The 21,107-nt window shown below is 53.7% G+C and overlaps 1 protein-coding gene across 3 annotated transcripts in view; it reads right to left on the reverse strand.

Annotated features, from left to right (window-relative positions):
* ITGA3 (integrin subunit alpha 3) overlaps positions 1–21,107 on the reverse strand; it is a 31,118-nt gene that overhangs the window by 2,552 nt on the left and 7,459 nt on the right. For all 3 annotated transcript variants that reach the window (XM_086687024.1, XM_086687025.1, XM_086687026.1), the window contains 23 exons: positions 20,341–20,468; positions 19,934–20,013; positions 18,141–18,390; positions 15,695–15,781; positions 15,097–15,304; positions 14,443–14,639; positions 12,426–12,514; positions 12,162–12,298; positions 11,904–11,990; positions 10,850–10,917; positions 10,640–10,776; positions 9,731–9,880; positions 9,538–9,635; positions 9,057–9,204; positions 8,748–8,816; positions 8,054–8,133; positions 7,868–7,945; positions 7,201–7,303; positions 6,868–7,050; positions 6,547–6,669; positions 5,819–5,932; positions 4,305–4,403; positions 138–263 (listed from right to left, as the gene is read on the reverse strand). In XM_086687024.1, coding sequence (XP_086543150.1) covers positions 138–263; positions 4,305–4,403; positions 5,819–5,932; positions 6,547–6,669; positions 6,868–7,050; positions 7,201–7,303; positions 7,868–7,945; positions 8,054–8,133; positions 8,748–8,816; positions 9,057–9,204; positions 9,538–9,635; positions 9,731–9,880; positions 10,640–10,776; positions 10,850–10,917; positions 11,904–11,990; positions 12,162–12,298; positions 12,426–12,514; positions 14,443–14,639; positions 15,097–15,304; positions 15,695–15,781; positions 18,141–18,390; positions 19,934–20,013; positions 20,341–20,468 — 2,839 coding nt within the window. The remainder of the gene's footprint in view (positions 1–137; positions 264–4,304; positions 4,404–5,818; positions 5,933–6,546; positions 6,670–6,867; positions 7,051–7,200; positions 7,304–7,867; positions 7,946–8,053; positions 8,134–8,747; positions 8,817–9,056; positions 9,205–9,537; positions 9,636–9,730; positions 9,881–10,639; positions 10,777–10,849; positions 10,918–11,903; positions 11,991–12,161; positions 12,299–12,425; positions 12,515–14,442; positions 14,640–15,096; positions 15,305–15,694; positions 15,782–18,140; positions 18,391–19,933; positions 20,014–20,340; positions 20,469–21,107) is intronic.

A 21,107-nucleotide genomic window follows, 5' to 3' on the forward strand; every position in this document is an offset into this window, starting at 1 on the left:
CAGCTGGGGAGAAAGGTGGGGATGACATGGGGGAAGGGTGGGGGAGACGTGAGGAATGGGGTGAAGGGAGGGCTGGCGAGGGTCTGCTGGCGGGAGGTCCCAGAGTGGAAGTCCCAGTGGTGGTCTGGGGTCCTCACCTTCCAGAGCAAGAGGATGATCAGCCCCAGAAGCAGCAGCCCGGCACTCACGGCCACAAGCACCAGCCATAGCTCGATCTCCGCTGGCAGGTCCTCCACCAGCTCAGAGTCAATGTCCACGGAGAACTGGCGAGCGAGCGTGGGAAGAGGCTCAGCCCCGTGTCTGCCCCCTGGGGCCCCATGCTGGGCCCAGGACCCTGCTGTTTGACCTGCTACCAGCAGGGGGCACTCCGGGACCAGAGAAAGCCCCTGCCCGCCCACTGACGGGGGCAGAGGCCTCCATTCTCTCTGGTTTTCCCTAGGTGCTTGCTAGTTTCCCTAGGTCCTTGCTGCCGGGACCTAGGCAGCAAGGACCAGCGTCAGATCTGGGAGGCAGCCTGGAATCTGGGTTTGTAACCTACCCATCCCGGCTTGAGCCCCAGCCCCATCCTGGATGAGCTGTGTGTGTGGCCTTGGACAAGTAATTCCTCCCCTTGGAATGTACATTTCATGCTCTCTAATAGGGAGATCATCATGCCTACCTCACAGGACGGCAGAGCGGCCAAGAGCATGGGTTCTGGAACTAGACTACCTGGGTTCAAGTCCCACGTGTGCTATTCCTTAGCTGCGTGACCTTGGGAGAGTTACTTAACCTCTCTCTGTAAAATGGAGACTCTGAGAATGATACCTACTTCAAAAGTTACTGGGAAAGATTAAATGTGTTTGCCGGATACATAACAAGCACTCCACAAATATTTACAAAAAAATAAAGAATGCAGAGCTTATAGCACCATATTTCTTCCCCTACAATGTGTATGTATATTATAATATAAAATTATATTACATATATTACAACATGTTATATAATCATACATTATATTATATACAATGTAAAGTATATATTATAAAATATATTATACAATATTGTTATAATTATATATAACATTATATATAATATGATATATAATACATAACATTGTAATATAATATACCATACATAGTATATAAATGTTATATATGGTATTATAAAATTATATTACATAATGTATATATATTTTTATACATTTATATTTATATTACATTACTTATTTATATATATAATGTATATATACTTAAATAGAGAAAATTTTTTTCTGACTACGACTATATATCATTCTTTCTTTTTTTTTTTTCAATATATTTCTTGGGGCACCTGAGTGGCTCAGTCGGTTAAGGGTCTGACTTTGGCTCAGGTCATGATATTGCAATTGGTGGGTTCGAGTCCCGCATCACGCTCTGTGCTGACAGCTCAGAGCCTGGAGCGGGCCTCCGATTCTGTGTCTCCCTCTCTCTCTGCCCCTCCCCTGCTTGAGCTCTGTCTCTGTCTCTCAAAAATGAATAAACGTTAAAAAAAAATAAAATAAGTATTTCTTTAAATGTTTCTTTATTTTTGAGAGAAAGAGAGAAAAAGAGACAGAGTGCAGGCGGCAGAGGGACAGAGAGAGAGAGAGAGAGGCAGAATCGGAAGCAGGCTCCAGGCTCCAGCTGTCAGCACAGAGCCCAACGCGGCTCGAACCCAGGAACCATGAGATTATGACCTGAGCTGAAGTTGGACGCTTAACCGACTGAGCCACCCAGGCACCCATCATCTGTATTTAAACAAAAATAATCAAAATAATTTCTAAAGAAATAATCATGGGGCAACTTATGGCAGTTACGCGTCGACTTCGGCTCAGGTCATGATCTCACAGTTAAGGGGTTCGAAACCCGTGTCAGGCTCTGTGCTGACAGCTGGAACCTGGAGCCTGCTTCAGACTCTATGTCTCCCTCTCTCTCTGCCCCTCCCTCGCTTGCACTCTCTCTGTCTCTGTCTCTGTCTCTCAAAAATAAATAAACATTAAAAAAACTTAAATACAGGGGCGCCTGGGTGGCTCAGTCGGTTAAGCGGCCGACTTCAGCTCAGGTCACGATCTCGCGGTCCGTGAGTTCAAGCCCCGCGTTGGGCTCTGGGCTGATGGCTCAGAGCCTGGAGCCTGCTTCCGATTCTGCATCTCCCTCTCTCTCTGCCCCTCCCCCATTCATGCTCTGTCTCTCTCTGTCTCAAAAATAAATACAACGTTAAAAAAAATTAAAAAAAAAAAACTTAAATACAGATGATATAAAGAAAACGTAAGGTTCCCAGTAATCTTACTTCCTAGAAATAACTCTCCTCAACATTTCAGTGAACCTCTTTCCGTATTTTTTAATACATATGTTGAACATACACACTTTTTTCTCCCACAGAAATGGGGTCTCTGTGTGCTGCACACTCTTCTGCGACCTGCTTCCTCTTTCGGTTTTATTATCATCATTTTGTGATGTCAATTAATAATGATCAACCTCATCTCTTCTGAGGACTGCATAGTCATTCTAGAAAATGCACCACAATTTATTGAACCAACATCCTAGCGAAAGACATGCAGACTGTTTCCAATTTCATGCCATCATAAACAACGCTTTAAAATATCCTCGTATATTTACATTCGCCTATTCATCCTGTTAGCTCTTTAAGACGTAGTATCATGTGCTGCCTCGAGAGAAGTGTGCATTTTACACTCTAATAGATATTGACAAATGCATTTCCAAAAAGAATCCATCAATTTATACCCTGACCAAGAGCATTTCCTTCTACCTCGTCAGCACGGACAGCGTTATTCTTTTTAATCTTTTCCAATCTGATAGGAAGAAAAAAAAATCTTGCTGCTCTTACTTTTATGTCCTCACTATTGAGGTGACTATTTCTAGTTCACCCTGTACACTGTCCATTTATCTTTATGCTGCCCTATTTACCTTTACATATTAAAAATTGGGCGCCTGGGCGGCTCAGTCGGTTAAGCGTCCGACTTCCGCTCAGGTCATGGTCTCACGGTTTGTGAGTTCCAGCCCCGCGTTGGGCTCTGTGCTGACAGCTCAGAGCCTGGAGCCTGCTTCGGATTCTGTGTCTCCCCCTCTCTCTGCCCTCCCTCTGCTCACGTTCTGCCTTTCTCTCTCTAAAATAAATAAAAACATTAAAAAAAAATTTTAAATACATCTATACCAACACTTCACCATATGTGCTATAAACATTTTTAAAAGCAACCTATCGGGGCGCCTGGGTGGCTCAGTCGGTTGAGCGACCGACTTCGGCTCAGGTCATGATCTCGCGGTCCGTGAGTTCGAGCCCCGCGTCGGGCTCTCTGCTGACAGCTCGGAGCCTGGAGCCTGTTTCAGATTCTGTGTCTCCCTCTCTCTCTGACCCTCCCCCGTTCATGCTGTCTCTCCCTGTCTCAAAAATAAATAAACATCAAAAAAAAATTTTTTTTAAATAAAAATAAAAGCAATCTATCATTCGCCCTTTTAGTTTTTTTATCATCAAATTTTTTTAAAACTTCACATGGTCTAACTTGTCAAATACTTCCTTTGCTACTTCCGGGTATAGTAAAATGACTCCCTCCCCCCATAACTAAAGATTACTGTTACATTGTTTTCTGAGTTTTCTTCTGGCATATTAAGTTTTATTTCCTATATTTAAATATCTACTCTAACTCAACTGTATAGTTGGTTATCATGTGAGGTAAGGGTTTGTCTTTACTTCCCAAATGGGTTCTCCCAACCCAGCTTAATAACCTAACTTCTTCCGCTGCTTAAAAGTGCCGTCTGCGTAATAACATAAATTTCTGTTCTGTTCCATCGGTCTTTCTGGCCCTTCCCCCACTACCTTAATTTATTTTAGGAAATACACCATAATATATTTAGCCAACCCTCCCTTCAGCTCCCGAGTGTATGTCCTCCACCAAATCCTTTTCACAACAAATTGTTAACAATTTTGCCTTTTTTTTTTTTTTCGCCTCCCTGATGTAGCTCGGAACCAAGCTGGAGAACTTTGTTCTCAAGTCTCCACGGGGATGGCAGGTCTCCCCAGAGAAGCTGTGCAGGTCCAGTAAGCTCAGGCAAGGGTTCTCAACCCTGGTTGTGCATTAGAATCCCCGAGGGGCCTTTTACACATAGCCAAACGGGGTCCCCACCCCTACAGACTCCGATTTCATTGCTTAGGGGTGCAGTCCAGACCCCAGGGGCCCTCCAGAGGATTCCCAGGTGCTGCCACGACTCAGAACCACACAGCTGAAGAGAAGACGCGCTGTGCTCCCCTGCCCCGACCAGGTACCCCTGCTTTCCAAAACGCTCACTCACCCACACGGTCTTGTTCTCCATGCTGATGGCCGGGATGCTGGTTCGGAGGAACAGGGTAGCCCAGCTGCTTACCCTGACCCTGTCAAAGTCTCTGTAATCCTGGAAGCAGGAGGAGGGGGAGGGATGCATTAAAAGAAGCAGCTGAAGCCCCTCTGAGCCTCCCTCTTGACCCCAAGCACCCCCCCCCCCCCGACCAGGGTACCCTCCCCCGACACAGCATCTTTAAGAGGCACCCAAGGGACCTGAGAGCCAGGCGTCTCCACACAAATGCACATCACCCATTCATTTCTTTTTTTTTTTTTTTTAATTTTTTAAAGGTTTTTTTTTATTTAGTTTTGAGAGGCAGAGAGAGACAGAGCACAAGCAGGGGAAGAACGGGAGACACAGAATCCGAAGCAGGCTCCAGGCTCTGAGCTGTCAGCACAAGCCTGACACGGGGCTCGAACCCACAGACTGTGCGCTGAAGTCAGACGCTTAACTGACTCAGCCACCCAGGCGCCCCTCACCCATTCATTTCTGCCTCAGGTCCTATGCCGGATGCTGCAGACAGCAAAGACAAGGAAGGTCACAGTCCAGGTCAGGTCTCTGGGCTAAATCTGGCCCGTCACTTGCTTTTGTAAATAAAATATTTTTGAGACACAGCCATGCCCATCCGTTTAGATATTGTTTATGGCAGCTTGTGCTACAATGGCAGAATTGAATAGTTACCACAGAAACCGTCTGCCCCACAAAAGCTGAAAAGATTCATAATCTAGTCGTTTACAGAAAAATATGGTCTAGGTGGCCTGAGGAGGCCGGTACAGGAGTAACTGTAACCTAGAGTAGAACGTGACCAGTGGCATGTGCAGCTTCTGAGAAAGTTCTGTGGGTAGGGGGTGTCTGGGTGGCTCAGTCGGTTACCGATTTCGGCTCGGGTCACGATCTCACGGCTTGTGAGTTGGAGCCCTGACTCAGGTTCTGTGCTGACAGCGCAGAGCCTGCTTGGGATTTCTGTCCCCGCCCCCCCACCCCTCCCCCACGCTCTCTCGCTCTCAAAATAAATAAACATAAAAGAAAAAAAAAGTTCTGTGGGTGTCCAGGGAGAGCATTTGCAGCTGGAAAAGTCAGAGAAGACCTCACTGGTGGTGAAGCATCTGGGGAGAGCCTGAGGGCCGAAGAGGAGTTTTCATGCAGCGACAACAGAGGGGGAAGGACCAGCACAGCAAAGGCGTGGACGTGGGAAAGCAACACACACACACACCAAACAGAATGACGGACACACGAGAGAAGGTCGTTTTGGCTGGAGACGGACATTAGGTCATGTCCACACGCAGACACATGAACTAACGCTGACAGGCATACAGTGACAGGTGTCCCATTCGCCGCATGTTAAATACGATGCTGTCACTGACACACGCACGCACGCACAGGCACGCATGTGCACCTAAGGCCTTGCTGGGACCCTGGCCTCACCCTCTCCCTGATGCTCTCCCCACCCTGGCAGGGGGCAGTGACCTCCAGATCCAGGCACTGACCTCGATGAAGGTGCTGTTCCACACTCGTGCCTGCACTGTCACATTGGTGATGACGGGGCTATCGGGAATGAGGCACTCCAGCCACACACAGCGGGTGCGGTCACTGCCACAGCTCTGAGGTGGGCAGGGAATACAGGACATGAGACGGTCTGGGCCTCCACATGAAGTCCGATCCCTTTGTATACAAATGGAGCCCAACACCCAACACCCCCTTCTCAGCCCCTCCCACACTGAGCCTTTGTTCACGCCAGCACCTGCCACCTGGGACACCACCCCTTACGTCCCCCCAGCTAGTCCTCAACGTGCTTCCCAGGCCTGTTCCTCTCTCCCTTCCAGCAGAGGGCGCCCCACACCACCTACATCTCCCTGCCCGACCGCCCCCCCTCCCCCTTGCCATTCATCCTGTCTCTCCCCATTCTCCAGTCCTCATGTCCAAGGCTTTAAGCCGCTATGTCACCCTCAACAGGATGGGGCTCTCAGGAATACGGCCAGTGTCTCTTCCTTTGGCCCGCTGAATTGGCGGCAAGGAGAGTAGGATAACCACTGAGGCAGGAGATGAGTCTCCTCCCTCTGACTAGGGGCTCCTCAAGCCACAGGGTCACATCACCTCATCAGACTGGGGGCTCCTGGTGACTAGCACCCATCAGCCTTGCTTCAGTGCCCCCTCGTGCCCACATAGGCTGTGATGGATGGGGATGGTCCCTTCCAACGTTGCCCCGGCCACTCACCAGTTGGGTCTCAGACTTGGCTTTCTTGGCAGCAGCCAGAGTGACTGGCGGGGGACCCTGGCCTCCCCCTGGGTCCAGCTGTCGTCGCCTGCGCTGTGGAGATGGCGGCCTGTCCCCAGGTACCTGAAGAGGGAAGAAGGGGTCGGCTAGGAGAAAGGGGTGGGAGCAGAGTAGGGGGGAGGGAAGGGGGAGAGGTAGGCTCCTAAAGGGGTATAAGGAGAGGGAGGGCAAGACGCAGGCCTTCCTCCCTGCAGCATGCAAATGAGGTGCAATGCAAATGAGATGTAAATGAAAGATCCCCGAGAGAGATGGTGTCCTTACCGAGAGAGTGAGATTCAGAGGGTTGACAAGGTCTCCAGGTGGTTGGCAGGGCCAGGACCCATTGCCGTGGACGGTGATCTCTGTAGGGTACAGCAGCCACTTGCCATTGATGACTTCGTAGGGCCACTCCAGCCCTAGGACCAGGGTCCCCAGGGCTGCCAGCCCTTCCCCCATTGGGCCCACCTGTGGGCACAAGGGGTGTCATGGCCACCGCCTCCTGGAAGACCACCTCCATCTCACCCATCCCAACCCTCACACCCTCAGACCCCAGACCCATCCCCCCCCAACACACTTCCCAGCAGTCCCCGCCCAGGGCCCCAGTGGCCCCCTTACCTGGAACTCATACTTGAGGGGGCTTCCCACATCCTCCACAGTTTTCATGCCAGACTCGCCCATCACTGTTCCCCCAAAGAAGCTTTGTAGCCGGTGACTCACCCTAAGGGTAAGAAAGACGCTGGAGTGAGGGGGTGGGAGGGGCCCTGGCAGAGGGGCTGGGCACCGAGGAAGGTAAACCACAGCTCCTCCAACATCAGACAGACCTGAGAAAAATCCCTGCTTTGCATTTACTAGCTGTCTGCTAGTTATGCCTCAAGCGAGTGACTTATGCTCTCAGAACCTCAGTTTCCTCATCTGTGAAATGGAGTTAATAACACTTGCTATATCACGGGGCTGTTGTGGGAAGTCAGTGAGCTGATGTATATAAAATTCCTAGCACAATGAGCTCTCATGAAATGGTAGGGCCACACCAACACCTTAGCCCCAGGGTTACTGATTCCTCCACTGCTACCTGCCTTGCAAGGAGACTGATAATAATAATAATAATAATAATAATAATAATAATAATAGCGATTGTTGTTGTTAAAGGAAGGGATGACCCAGGGGAAGTAGAGGCCTGAGGACACCAGGTCGGGAGAGGTGTGTCCGAGGAGCTTGGGCGCCACATTCAGGACACAGAAGCCCCAGCCCAGGCACAGCAGGCTGGGGCAGGCGTGGTACCCACATGCTGAGTGAGGCCTGGAGCGTGTAGTCCACCAGCAGGGTCAGGGTCATGGGCCACAGGTTGTCCTGGTGACTTGACCTGGGGAGGGAACGCAGGGGGTAGGGGAGATGTGTCAGCTGAGGCTGGGGCAGGAGGAGGCCCCAGGGCGCCCCACTCCTGACACAGACTGGTCTAAAGGTCACTCACGTGGAGAGCTGTAGCTGCGCCTGGAGTTCCCTCGTGTGCAGAGTCACTCCGATGACCTCGAACGTGATGAGCAGCTCCATCTGCCATGAGGGCCGGGAAGGCAAAGAGGGGCACTTGGGGCCGGGCAGGAGCAATGCCACGGGGGACAGAGGGACTGAACCCCACCCTAGGGAGTTGGGTCTCTGGCCGCCTCCCCCGCCCCGTTGTGAGCAAGGGGTCTCCACCTGGCCACCTGTGTCCACTCTTCCGCCTTGCTAGCCTCATCCTGCTTCCCTTTCCCCTTCTTCTCTGCCAATGACATCTCCGATGCTTTCAAGCTACAAGACTTTCAGCAAGATACTGTACTTTCTAAGCCTGTATTTTCTTTCTGTAAAACAGTATCTACCTCCTCAGAAGGTTGTGAGAATTACAGCATAAAAAAAGTGCCAAGTGTTGGACTCAGGGCCTGGCACATAGTAGGTGCTCAGCAAAATCCAGTTTCCTCACCTCCACCTGCTCTAGCTTTGTGTGTAGCTCCCTAGTGGCCCCGTTTTTCTTAGTCTCTGGGTCTCTCCTCTTGCCCCTGTATCTCCCTGTGTCCTACCCTGGCTCTGCTTCAAGGAGGCCTGGGAAGCAGACAGGCAGAAGCAAGGTTAAGGTGCTCATCAGAGTAGCCTGGGACCCACAGGGCTGGGAAGGTCTGGCCAGCACTCACCCTCTGGTTCCGTTTGAAGGGGTTCCCCAGCTCACAGACGATGGTCTCATTGGCCTGGCACGTCCCAGCCTGAGGAAAGAGGACAAATCAGGTCAGCCCCTTCCCTGTGACACTGGGTCTGATGCCGGAGAGGCTTGAGCACCGGGTTCCCCTAGCATTAGGGACGCTGCAAGCACCTGAGGAAGCCCAGCCCAGAGGAAGGAGGGTGGACACACGACAAATAAGAACACATGTAAACGACATGCATATAAGCATGCAAATGCTCGGCGGAGCCCCAGTTGGGCTCTTTGCTCCGCGGAGGGCACTCACGGGGCGCACTGAAGACAGCAGCAGAGCGGGAGGCACCTCCAGGGTGAGTAGCGCCTCGTGGGCATCTTCCCCAGCCCGCTCCCTGCTCGGGGTGTTGGTCACGTTGATGCTCAAGTGTAGTTTCCGGACGTCTCTGCTGTAGTGCAGCCTGAGGCGGGAAGGAGACCAGGGTGAGCCCAGAGCCCCGCCCCAGGCCAACTAGGCCCCGCCCCCCAGGCCCGCTGGTGAGGAAAGCCCCTTCTCGGGACAGCAAGGCCCGGCCCTCTAGCCTCCGCCGGAGAAGAAAGCCCCTTTCCTGGCCGGTGAAGGCCAGCCTGAGCACCCCCAAGGTCAATTAAAGCCCCGCCTTTCCCTGAGGCCCCTCCCCTCAGATCTTCCGGGGTCCCTCTGATTTCTGACCTAAAGGGCCCCGCCCCTCATCTTCAGTTACCCAATGAAGCCCCGCCCCGCCCTTGGCCGTTCAGCGCGGCCTGGACCGCACCTGCTCAGAGGCTGCCCCAGCTCTGACACGAAGGCCGCCTGCATCTGCAAGTTGCTGTCGCATATGTTGTCCTGGCCGCACTCCTTCTGGAAGTGAACCTGGAGAAGGCCGGAGGCGTAAGGGCCCACCACCCATACCGCTCTCGCTCCACAGCCCTCCCGGGCCCCGCCCTTCCGACCCTGGCCCCACCCACCTCGGTGTGGTTCTCCAGGGCCTGTGCCTGGTTTAGGACCGGGTACGCGTCCAGGGACCGCAGCCCCAGCCGGGGGCGCTCAGGCATCCGTAAAGGTAAAGAGTAGTTCATGGAAATGATGATGGGACGGAGTTTGTCGCGGACGTTGTCCTGGGGAAGGCGGGTGGGTTGAGTCCAGGGCTGCACTCCCCTTCCCCGCCCCCCTCCCCCCCCCCCCCCCGGGGTTGAACCCTCACACCACACTGAACCCTCAAGGGGAAACTGAGGCCCCTCCGCACTGAAAAACCCCGATGGGACTCCTCCTCCCCAGAGATGGGGGGGGGGGGAGTTGTTGAGCCTCCCTTCATCCCCGAGGTCCCCAGGTTGAGCTCTGTTTTGTTTTTTTATGTTTATTTATTTTTGAGAGACAGAGTGTGAGTAGGGGAGGGGCAGAGAGAGAGAGAGAAGGACACAGAATCTGAAGAGGCTCCAGGCTCTGAGCTGTCAGCACAGAGCCCCCACGCCGGGCTCGAACTCACAAGCCCTGAGCCGAAGTCGGACGCTTAAGCTTAACCGACTGAGCCACCCAGGCGCCCCCGTGCTCTTTTTCAACCACGATATCCTAGAGAAGGGCTGAGCTGGTCCCCCGCTCACAGGCCTCTTTTTCTCCCAGACACAAACTAAGCCAAGAGTCTCACACCCCTCACTTTTCTCAGGGGCGATGAGCCCTTTGGCGCCCATGCTCCCTCCGAGGGTCTCTCTATCACATGCTGCTCCGTGTACCCCCCCGCAGACCAATGGCCTTCCAGGCCACCCTCCCCCTCCTCTGCCTCTGGGGAGATTCCAATCCCTCCCCCCTGACCTGGTGGGACTCTAGCCACCTCCTGCAGAGATCCTGGATCGGTGTCCCACCCCTCGCCCCTCCCTCACCATCAGGAGCAGTTCCAGCTTCTGGCAACGCATGTCTGGCATGGAGAAGAAGCCATGGAAGACCGCTGACTGGCTGCGTGCAAAGCGAAGCCTAGGCGGCCGGCGGTCCCGGTCGGCCTCCAGGGTGTAGGCCAGGGCTGGAGGTGGATGGGGTGGTTAGCAAGCGGCCAGGTAACCACGCTCCTCCCCGCCCCGCACCCCCACACTCACTGATGTTTCTCCTGTAGTTGGGGTTCCCGGCACTCTGGTTGTAAGCAAAGCACAGCTCCACCTGCACGCTGTTGGGAGGCGGGAGACACATAGGAGGGCCTGCTCACAGCGGGACCCAGTTATCCAGGCCCTGGCTCTCACCCCTGTACTGGGCAAGGGGAAACCAGGGCCCTTAGAAGAAAAGGCAGGGACAAAACTGGGGAGTCCACACAGCTGGTTTGGGGTGTCCCTGGTTTCTTCCCTCCCCACTCCCATTAAAGCCATAGAACACAGGGTTAGAGGTCACCGGTTGGGAAACTGAGGCCCTGAGAGCAGAAAGAGTTGTCTGAAGTCACCCGTTGGTTGGTGCCCTGCCCAGTCTTGTATAGGACCTGCTGTCCAGATCTCTTTCTCCCACTCACCCCTGCTCTCTGCTCTGTGGCCCTTTGCCTTCTGATCCAGGCCTCATTCACGCACAGACCCCGGGGTCATCACCACTGTTATTACTGTCACCATCTTAGCAACTAACACGTTCTGAGCACGTAGGGTGTACAAGGTGCCGTGTGAAGGGCTTTGTGTACGTTATCTCATTGAATTATCACAACAATCCTGCAAGTTGGTTATTATTGTTAACTTTGTTTTATAGGCAACGACTCTGAGACTCAGGGGGATTAACAGTTTGCCCAAGGTGGCTCTCTGTCCTGTCCCCCTAAGTGTCTCCCTCTCCCCTCCTCCTCTAGGAACCCACTCCCCAGAACCCACCCCTGTATACCACTGCAGTGGGCATAGCTGGGATTTATTCAAACACTGCAGTCCAGAGCTCCCACTCCAAACCCATGCTCGACTACCTCCCCCCACCCGCCCTGACCAAAGTGGGTAATTTGCCTATTACCTCCTGCAGAGAAGTCGGCTTTTTAATGAGGTTGGATAGGAGGGGCAATGCTAACCCCAAGAACCAACCCTCTAACGGTGGGATATCAGGAGTTGCCAGGGGAGGGGTCTGGGAGCCAGGGTCCTTCCTGGCGTGCTCATATATAGAGAAGTGGGTGGACAGAGCAGGGGCTGAGAGTCTTACCAGGAGGTAGCTGTGCAGAGCGCAGGGTCCAGCACGGATGGCCTGGCTACCAAGGTCTTGTGGAGGATGTTGATGACCGGTCGCGCCCTGCAGGGAAAACACACAGACACCAGTGCCTCCTGCCTGCCCCCTGTCAGGCCAGGCCTGGGGCTCATGTTTGCATGGACCCGGTGCCCAGAGATGGTGGACAGAGGTGGGGCTCCACGCAGACAGGGCTGGAGGAGAGAAAGGCCCCCATCTACCATTGCCCTGGCTTACCGCAGCAGTACAACGTGGTCTGACAGGCTCCCCACTAGGAGGTCCGGGTAGAAGTTCTCATCCACGTCCATCCGTCCACTCAGTGAGTAGCCAAAGGTGGCCAAGCCAGGCAGTCCCAGCTCCTCCCCAGGGATCACCTGGGGGCAGGGGGAAGCGGTGGGGACAGGCTCAGGGTGAGCTCTGGGGAGTGGGGCAGAAGGGGAAGAGGGAGAAGGTGTCTGCGGGGAAGGAAGGCAAGCCCCCTTTGTCCCTGTCCATCCATACCTGCTGCGGCTCTCTGAGGAGCCCCCTGGAGCTGCTGTGATAGATGTACACTTTGCCCAAGCCCTCGAATGGGGCTCCCACAGCAACGTCTGGGGAAGAGAGGCAGGACGGTTGACTCTGGGTACTGTGGGCCCCCTGTCCCTCCAGCCTTGCGCTCCAAGGCCACAGGGGCCAGCATGAAACTGACCTCACCCTGCCAGGCGGTGCTTCAGAACATCAGGGAACAGAGCTCGATGGCTGGGGATTAAAACGGGGACCATCGTGAGCCCAGTTGCTTCCTTTTAAAGTAGGTCTAGGAGAGGCAAATGACTTACCTAAAGCCATACCGCAAGTTAACGCCAACGGGCAGACCTAAACTCCAGATTCCTGAGGAAGCAGACTCAGAAAACCCCAAATCACACAACTAATGAGTAGAAAAGAGGACAGTTTGAGTCCCTGTCTGTCTACCACTGGGGGCTGGAATTTTAATCACACGATAACTTTTCTTGTTAAGATTCGTTAGACTTCAGACTTTTAAAATTCTAACCGGTATTGGGGCGCCTGGGTGGCTCAGGCAGTTGAGCGACCGACTTTGGCTTAGGTCATGATCTCACGGTTTGTGAGTTCCAGCCCCGCGTCAGGCTCTGTGCTGATGGCTCAGAGCCTGGAGCCTGCTTCTGATGCTGTGTCTCCCTCTCTCTCTGCCCCTCCCCCACTCATGCTCTGTCTCTGCCCCTCCCCCACTCATGCTCTGTCTCTATCTCAGAAATAAACATTAAAAAAAATTTTTTTAATTCTAACCGGTATTTCCACAAATAAGCCCCGAATGTTTTATGATCTTCTTAAATTTTACTACACTCTTTCTAGTTTGCCGTTTTTGATCTGACGAGGCCTAGGTAACCAGAAAGCGAAGCTTGTTAGAAAAGTATGTAAAGGAAAAGTAAGTAGGTCCTGAGTAGAAACCAGACAACTCTTCTATCAGTAAATGCTTAGGCTTTGCTAACCGAACTTTCTAGCACCTATTTTGGCTCTTTAGAGGCTCCTCTGCCTTCCTTTCAGTTCTCAGGTATGTTCTGGGAAATCAAGGTTGTCAGAAAAAGTGGTTTCCAGATAAGCCGGGTGCTCTCATGGCAACCAGGCTCTTCCTTAATCTGTCCCCTTTCCTTGACACCCCAGGTCTAATTGGTCCCCAAGTCCTGTAGAGCACTGGACACCCTCTATATCTGGGCTCCCATTTTGTCCCAGCCCTTAACACCCCACATTTGATATAATACGTTCTTGGGGCACTTGGGTGGCTCAGTCGGCTAAGCATCTGACTTTCGCTCAGGTCATGATCTCACGGTTTGTGGGTTCGAGCCCCGCGTCAAGCTCTGTGCTGACAGCTCAGAGCCTGGAGCCTGCTTCGGAATTCTGTGTCTCCTTCTCCCTCTGCCCCACCCCCGCCCCAACCCCTTGCACTCTGTCTCTCTGTCTCTCTCAAACATAAACATAAAAAATATTTTAAAAAAAGAATACATTCTTGATCTTAATACCCCAGCCTTGCTCTCCCCCAATCATTCCATATCACCCTCCAGAATCATCTTTCAAGGTAGCAAGCTATCAGATCACATCCCTGCCCCAAAACCTTCTCTGGACACCCCTCCGCCATTACCCACACGTAAAGCCCCAGTTCCTCTGCCCGGCTTTCACAGCGTCTACCCCGTCTCCACAAGGCCATTCCGGTCTCATCTCTGACGTGAACACCCCACATCCGCTCAATTTGGGCAGATGAGGGCAGGTACCCCATGCTCATGTTCTGCCCCTTCTGTTCCCCTCCAGTGTGCACACTCAGCCCAGACTCCGATGCCCAGTGGTACATCCACTCCTCCAGGAGGTCCACCGAGCTTGCCTCTGGTGGCTCCCTCCGCACAGCCTCTCTCTATGACTGCTGTGAGCTCCCTGGCCCTGGGCCCCAGTCTCCTCTTCAGGCCCTGCCAAGGCTGGTATGCGGCTGGCACTCAGTCAGTGGGTGTGCTGGGGCAGGAGTGCTGGCTCATACCCTGGAATCCGTCCTGGTTGATGTCACCAATGCTGGCCACAGAGAAGCCAAAGGCAGAGCGACTGGGGCCGTGAAGAAGGAGGGAGGGGTGGGCAGGGAAGGAGGTGCCTGCCTGGTTCATGAAGACATAGACGGCACCCCCCACCTCTTCTTTCCGCTCAAAGTAGTATGGGGCGCCCACCAGGAGGTCCTGCCACCTGCACAGGAGAGAAGGAGGGGAAATGGGAGTGTGGGGTCAGCCTCCAATATACAACAGAACTCTTGTTTAGCAGGTCCAATTGTGCCAGAACACACGGCTATACAAATGGCATTTCTGGTCACGTGAAGGACATGGGAAGGCCAACACGACCCTTTAAGAGGAACCGTGTGTCCTGGAGAAGCCATGGAGCCGCAGATCACACCCAAACAACCCACATCCACTAGAACCATAAACTGACAAACGCAGACGCAGGTGTCGTGCAATTGACATGTAAATACCCGGAATCGCCTAGTGTCTAATTGCAAATCAACGCGCAAATTTGACTTGCAAATCCCTGTAAACAGCATGCAAACAAATGAACAACCGCAACCCTCCATTACTCTGCCCTGTGGCTTGCACAAGCCTGCCCCCCTCACCATTCCCCCTGGCCCCCGAGAATGTCCCTGGATTCTCACCCATCATTGTTCAGGTCTGCCAGGGCAATGGCGCTCCCAAAATAGGCGCCCACCTGCGTGCCCTCCAGCACCTGCCTCCGCCGTAGGTCTCCACCTGCCTCCTGGCTCAGCAAGAAGACAGCGCCCATATGTCGGTGCCGTGGGGCACCCGTCACAATCGTCATGTCCGTGGGGTGCAGGATGGCACTGCCCACCTGTACTGTGTACCCTGGGACGAGGGGAGGGTGGTCAATCAAGGCTCAGTACACTTTGTCCCCTTCCACTCTGGACCCAGCCCCCCCAAATCCCCCAGATATCTTCTATTCCTCTATCCCAAGTTGGGAAAGAAAGTGGACCGTGGACACCCAGCCTCCAATCCCGCCCGCACACTGGACTGTGACTTCCGTGAAGGTAGAGACCTTGCATCTCGGGTGCTCAGAAGAGGCCCGGCATATAGGTGGTGCTCAACGGGCGTGTGCTAGTTGAACTCAATGGCCCTCCTCACACCTGCACTGTGGCCTCGCTGTCGTACCAGGCACTGAAGGTGAGAGGCCAGCAGGCTAGGAACTGAGCCCCCTTCTTCCTCTACCACCCAATGAGCCACCACAGCAGGACTCACCAATATAGAGGTTTCCTTGGTCCTCTGGCTCCTTGTAACTATATTCGGATAAATCCCAGTCCTTCCGCTGAATCATGTAGCTGTTTCCTTCACAAGAATTTCCGGGAGGGGGAGGAGAGGAGTTTAGATCACCACTGTCTTCATCCTCCCTATCGAGGTCCCCCTGCCACCCCTACCCCAATAAGGACAATAATAACCCCTTCTATTTGTGAGCACTTTGCCATTGGCAAAACCCGTCCCCGTGGGGCGCCTGGGTGGCGCAGTCGGTTAAGCATCCGACTTCAGCCAGGTCACGATCTCGCGGTCCGTGAGTTCGAGCCCCGCGTCGGGCTCTGGGCTGATGGCTCAGAGCCTGGAGCCTGTTTCCGATTCTGTGTCTCCCTCTCTCTCTGCCCCTCCCCCGTTCATGCTCTGTCTCTCTCTGTCCCAAAAATAAATAAACATTGAAAAAAAAAAATTAAAAAAAAAAAAAAAACCCGTCCCCTTTATTTTAATAATTCTGTGAAGTAGAATGATGATGCCCGTTTTACAGATGAGAAAAACAAGGCTCGGGGATGGGAAGCAGTTGCAAGAGACACAGCTAGAATCTGGTCATCCAGGCTCCTGGATACTAGATGACTCTTCCCTCACTCTAGACCCCGAGGCCAGACGCCAGGCTATTATCTCCTGGTTCTGCCCCCAAACTCAGGCTGCCTACCTGTCCCCTGCTCCATGGGTCTGCGGCTGGAGAGTAGCCACTGCCCTGCTGAGGTTCTAAAGGACCAGGGGGCAGGGGAGGCAGGACCAGAGGACTGAGCAGAGGCCTCAGTCTCAGGTGTGTCGAGCTACAACCATGCCCTGGGCTACCTGTTGGTCAAGAGGAAGGCCTCTCTCTGCCGGTTGATTCTACAATAACGATGCAGTAAGGACAGAAGGCTCACTGTGGCTACAATACGTGTGGTGGACACAGGTAGATGCGGAAGGGACGGGAGCCCTCAGACACCTGAGCGGCAGTGTGGGGCACAGCAGTTACAAGCACGGCTCTTGGTACAAAGAAATACTCTACAGGCCCCCAAAAGATTGCCCTGTAGGTACCGATGTGAAAAAATGCCCATAGCTTGTTGACAAGTGGAAAAGAGAAGTAGCAGAACAGCATGTTTAGTTGTGATTCTGTTTGCGTGTGTGTTTTAAAAAGATATCTTAGGGGCGCCTGGGTGGCTCGGTCGGTTAAGCGGCTGACTTCGGCTCAGGTCATGATCTTGCAGTCCGTGAGTTCGAGCCCCGCGTCGGGCTCTGTGCTGACCGCTCAGAGCCTGGAGCCTGTTTCAGATTCTGTGTCTCCCTCTCTCTCTGACCCTCCCCCATTCGTGCTCTGTCTCTCTCGGTCTCAAAAATAAATAAACGTTAAAAAAAAAAGTTAAAAAAAAAAAAAGATATCTTTAAAAAGACATCTGCATATCCTGGGGGCGCCTGGGTGGCTCAGGCGGTTAAGCATCCGACTCTTGGTTGTGGCTGTTTGGGCTCAGGTCATGATCCCACGGTTGTGAGATCGAGCCCCACGTCGGGCTCTGTGCTGTCAGGCGGATTCTTGGGATTCTCTCTCTCCTGTGTCTCTGTCCCTGCCCCTGTTCACACGCGCACGCGCAGTCTCTCAAAATAAACAAACAAACATTAAAATATTTTAAAAAAAGAGAGAGAGAGAGATCTATATATCCTAAAATAAATCGGCGGTTCCGTGAGACACTTAGTAATCTGCACAGGGAAACACGACGAGGGAAGTGGGTGGGAGAGGAGGGGCACTTAAACTCTTTGTTTTACCAAATCCTTCCGCCCCAGTCAGCAGTCGTACCAGGAGCGTGTTTTATGGTTTTAATAAGGTTTCAAATTCTTGAAGTGGAGTCAGATGGACCCATGCTCCAGTCCAGGTTTCGTAACTTACTGTTGGCCTTGGGCAATTTACTTTACTTCTCGGAGGCTCAGCTTTCCATGAAATGGGTATAATGATACCTGCCTCATAAGAGTATTTTAGGATTGCTTAACATAATACGTGTAAAGCCTCCGGCACATAGTAGGCGCTTTAAAATAGTAGAGGCTGGGGCGCCTGGGTGGCGCAGTCGGTTAAGCGTCCGACTTCAGCCAGGTCACGATCTCGCGGTCCGTGAGTTCGAGCCCCGCGTCGGGCTCTGGGCTGATGGCTCAGAGCCTGGAGCCTGTTTCCGATTCTGTGTCTCCCTCTCTCTCTGCCCCTCGCCCGTTCATGCTCTGTCTCTCTCTGTCCCAAAAATAAATAAACGTTGAAAAAAAAAAATTAAAAAAAAAAATAGTAGAGGTGCTGGCGATTGCCGATATGGGCAGAGAGATCTCTTCTGCCCTCTGGTGGGGAGGGTCTGGGCTGGCTGTCCTGGGTGGGGGTGGGGGGGGCTGGCTGGGAGTGGGTGCTCCTCCTTCCGTCCCCCTTGGTCCCCACCTTTCCAGTTATAGGCACCCGGAGCGCCGAAGTACACAGTGTTCTGGGTGAAGCCACCGCTGGTGCCCAGCTGGCACATGCCCGTCTCCAGGTAGTCCGTGTTGCTGTTACACATCTCATTGTGGTACGTCTGCCAGTCATCAGTGGGGTCCAGCTGGAGGTCATTGCCCCGCACATAGCACTTGCCCACCATGCGTCGCTGGTCCTCGGACCCTGACCACAGCACCTGGGTGTAGCGGTGGGCACAGACCTGGGGACACACCCCCCCACAACACACACAGCCTGAGCCCGTAGCAGGGACCGAAGACCCGCTGTCTCCTTGGCCCTGTGCACCTCTGGCTTTGCTAGGGAGGACTTGGAAGAGATCTCCTGGCTTGTTTTTCTTCCCACAGTGACACCTGGACCTGCGTCTCCTTTCCGGGATTTGGAAATCTGCTCTGAAGGTTGGGAACACGTTTTGGAAGGCCGGGAGGTCCTGGGCAGGAGAGTGGCTTACAGATCTTGGCAAAAGGAAAAGGGGAAAGGATGAGGGGATGTGGGATCCAGGCTCTCGGGTCCCAGACAGAAGCAGAGAATACTCCAACCAAGGCTGTCAGGCTCCTGCGTCTGAGCTCCTCAGTACTGGGCTAGACTGCTCTGCCCCTGTCATACCCTCTCCCAGCACACTAGAGGGGCTCAACAAAGAGTTGTGGGGCAAATCGATGAGAACAAGGTGTTTGTAAAACAGCCAGGGGTCAGGTGAAATCCAGAACTAGGCCTGGGTCTCGTGTGCTTGCTTTCTGTGTCTCCTTCCAGCCATGGGCCTGAGTCACTGCTAAGCCTCCGGTGCCAGCAAACTGCGCGGCACACAGTAGGTGCTCACTAAACATTTGTGGCATGAACAGACGGGTCAGCAGACAATTGTCGAAGGGCCCAGGATCTAGCACTGCCTTAAATGGAATCCTAGACCACACCATCCATAACACGGTTCTAAAACAGCGTCTCAGTTTTAAGCTCCGGCATTTGATGCAAACCCGGAGTTTAAAACAGTGTTCAAAGGTAACAGAGATTGCAACAGGGATGACTATGGGGGTGGCGACTGATTGGAAGGGGACACGCTCTCCGGAGTGATGTAAATATTTCTTTAATGGGTATCTGTTGACACAGGTGTTTAATGTGTCAAAACTCACTAAAAGGTAAAATCTGTACATTTCGCCGTCGGGTCTGTAAATTTCACATCAATTTTTATGAAAAAAGAACGGTCTATCTGGGATTCAGAAATTGAGACCCCCCCCCCCCCCAGGGGCCGACACTGAAGAATGCAGCCAGGAATTGGCAAGTGACAGCAGGGAGTGGCCCCCAAACCCCAGCCGGGTGAGCTGGGGTCAGCAGGGCTGTGCCTCTTCCGCCAGCAGCCTGTCAGGAAGGAGCGGGCCCAGGCCGCACTGCCCCAGGCCTTCTCTGCCCTTTCCTCCTCACAGTTCCCTCAGCTCGTTCCCACGAAGGGTGAGCACCCCGGGGGGAGGGGTGGCGGTGGGGATGGGGGGAGAGGAAGTGGGTGATTCAGACAGGACCCAAGCCATGCCAGGCCCTAGGCGCATGCCAGCACCCCTCCCCCCACCCCACTGCCACATAAGAGTAGGATCGAAGGGCCACTCAGGCCCCTGGAGACATACAGGCATAGAAATGGACATCTGCAAGGTCCCAGCTCAGTTACCCAAGACCCCTCCCCTGCCCTCTGCTTCCCTCCCCAGCTGCTGGGAAATGAAGGAGAGGGCTGGGGTGGGGGGAGCTGACAGTGAGTACCCACTTACCAGGACTCTGCCCGCAGGGCCCTGGCTGGCCACAGTCACCCCGAGCCACATGTCCTCAATAATGTGATGATCAGGGTCACCTGTCGGCATGGGAGGGATCATGAGCCGGGGCACTCATCCTCCCCGTGCCTGGAGCCTCTGAGGGTCGGGGTTGGTCTTTCTGGACCTCTACTCCTACAGACAGCATCCCCCCCCCCCCGTGCCCCTCCCCCAGCCCGCCATTAATCTCAGCTTCACAAATCCCATGTGGTCCCACTCTCCTCTAAGAGCTCCCTCCTCCCAGCTGGACAAGAAGAGACTAGAAACTGCCCAAGTAAGCCTGATAGCTCCTCCACATCATTCTCTCTGTGCTACCCCCCTCCACCAGACCCCTGACCCAGTGCTGATCCCCAGCGCCTTCCCCTCACTTTTCTCAGAGATGTTCATCCGCACACAGTCATTCTTGTAGGCAGTGAGCGGGCACAGGTACACAGCACCGGTCCGGTTGGTATAGCCATCAGGCACTGCGAGGTCCCGGGGAGCACCAGCCAGGAGCCTGCGGGGCAAGGAGGTTGGTGAACCCGAGTTCAGACTCCCCAAGGCCTGCTTCAAACAACTCCCTGTTCACCATGTTTCCAGAGCGTCTGCTGGGTCCCAGGTGCCAGGCTGTGTGCCAGGATCTGGGGTCAGGAGATGAATGGATGCTGGCCCCGGCCCTCCAGGAGTGGCCAGTGCAGGGGAGGCCGGCAAGAAAACAGACATCTGAAGTAAGTGCCTCAGGAGACGAAAGCGGGGAGCAAATCTGCCCAGATCCAGTGTGGGGAGCAGTCAGGGAGGCACACAGAAGGGGGAGCCCGGCCTGTGCTGATGACGATGAGGAGTCACCAGGAAGAAAGGGAGGGAGGGCAGGCACTTCAGGCAAAGGTGTGACATGTGCAAAGGCCAGGAAGTATGAGCAAGCAGGGTGACTCAGGATCCGCAAGGCCCCTAGTACAGCGGGGGGCAGGGGGCGGGGTGGGGCCACACAGGAGGGCAGGGTGGAAAGGGCAGCCACAGAAGGATTTTTCTAAACAAGGGAGTGACAGCAGCAGATCTGGGTTTGGGGAGGAATGTTTGGCATCTGAGTGACACGGTCGGATCTGGCTTCTGGAAGGAATGCTTTGGCTTCTGAGGCGAAGGTAGACTGGAAGAAAGT

This window comes from Puma concolor, chromosome E1 (genome assembly GCF_028749965.1).
Source record: "Puma concolor isolate L17-30 chromosome E1, mPumCon1.1.hap2, whole genome shotgun sequence".
Classification (NCBI taxonomy): Eukaryota; Metazoa; Chordata; class Mammalia; order Carnivora; family Felidae; genus Puma; species Puma concolor.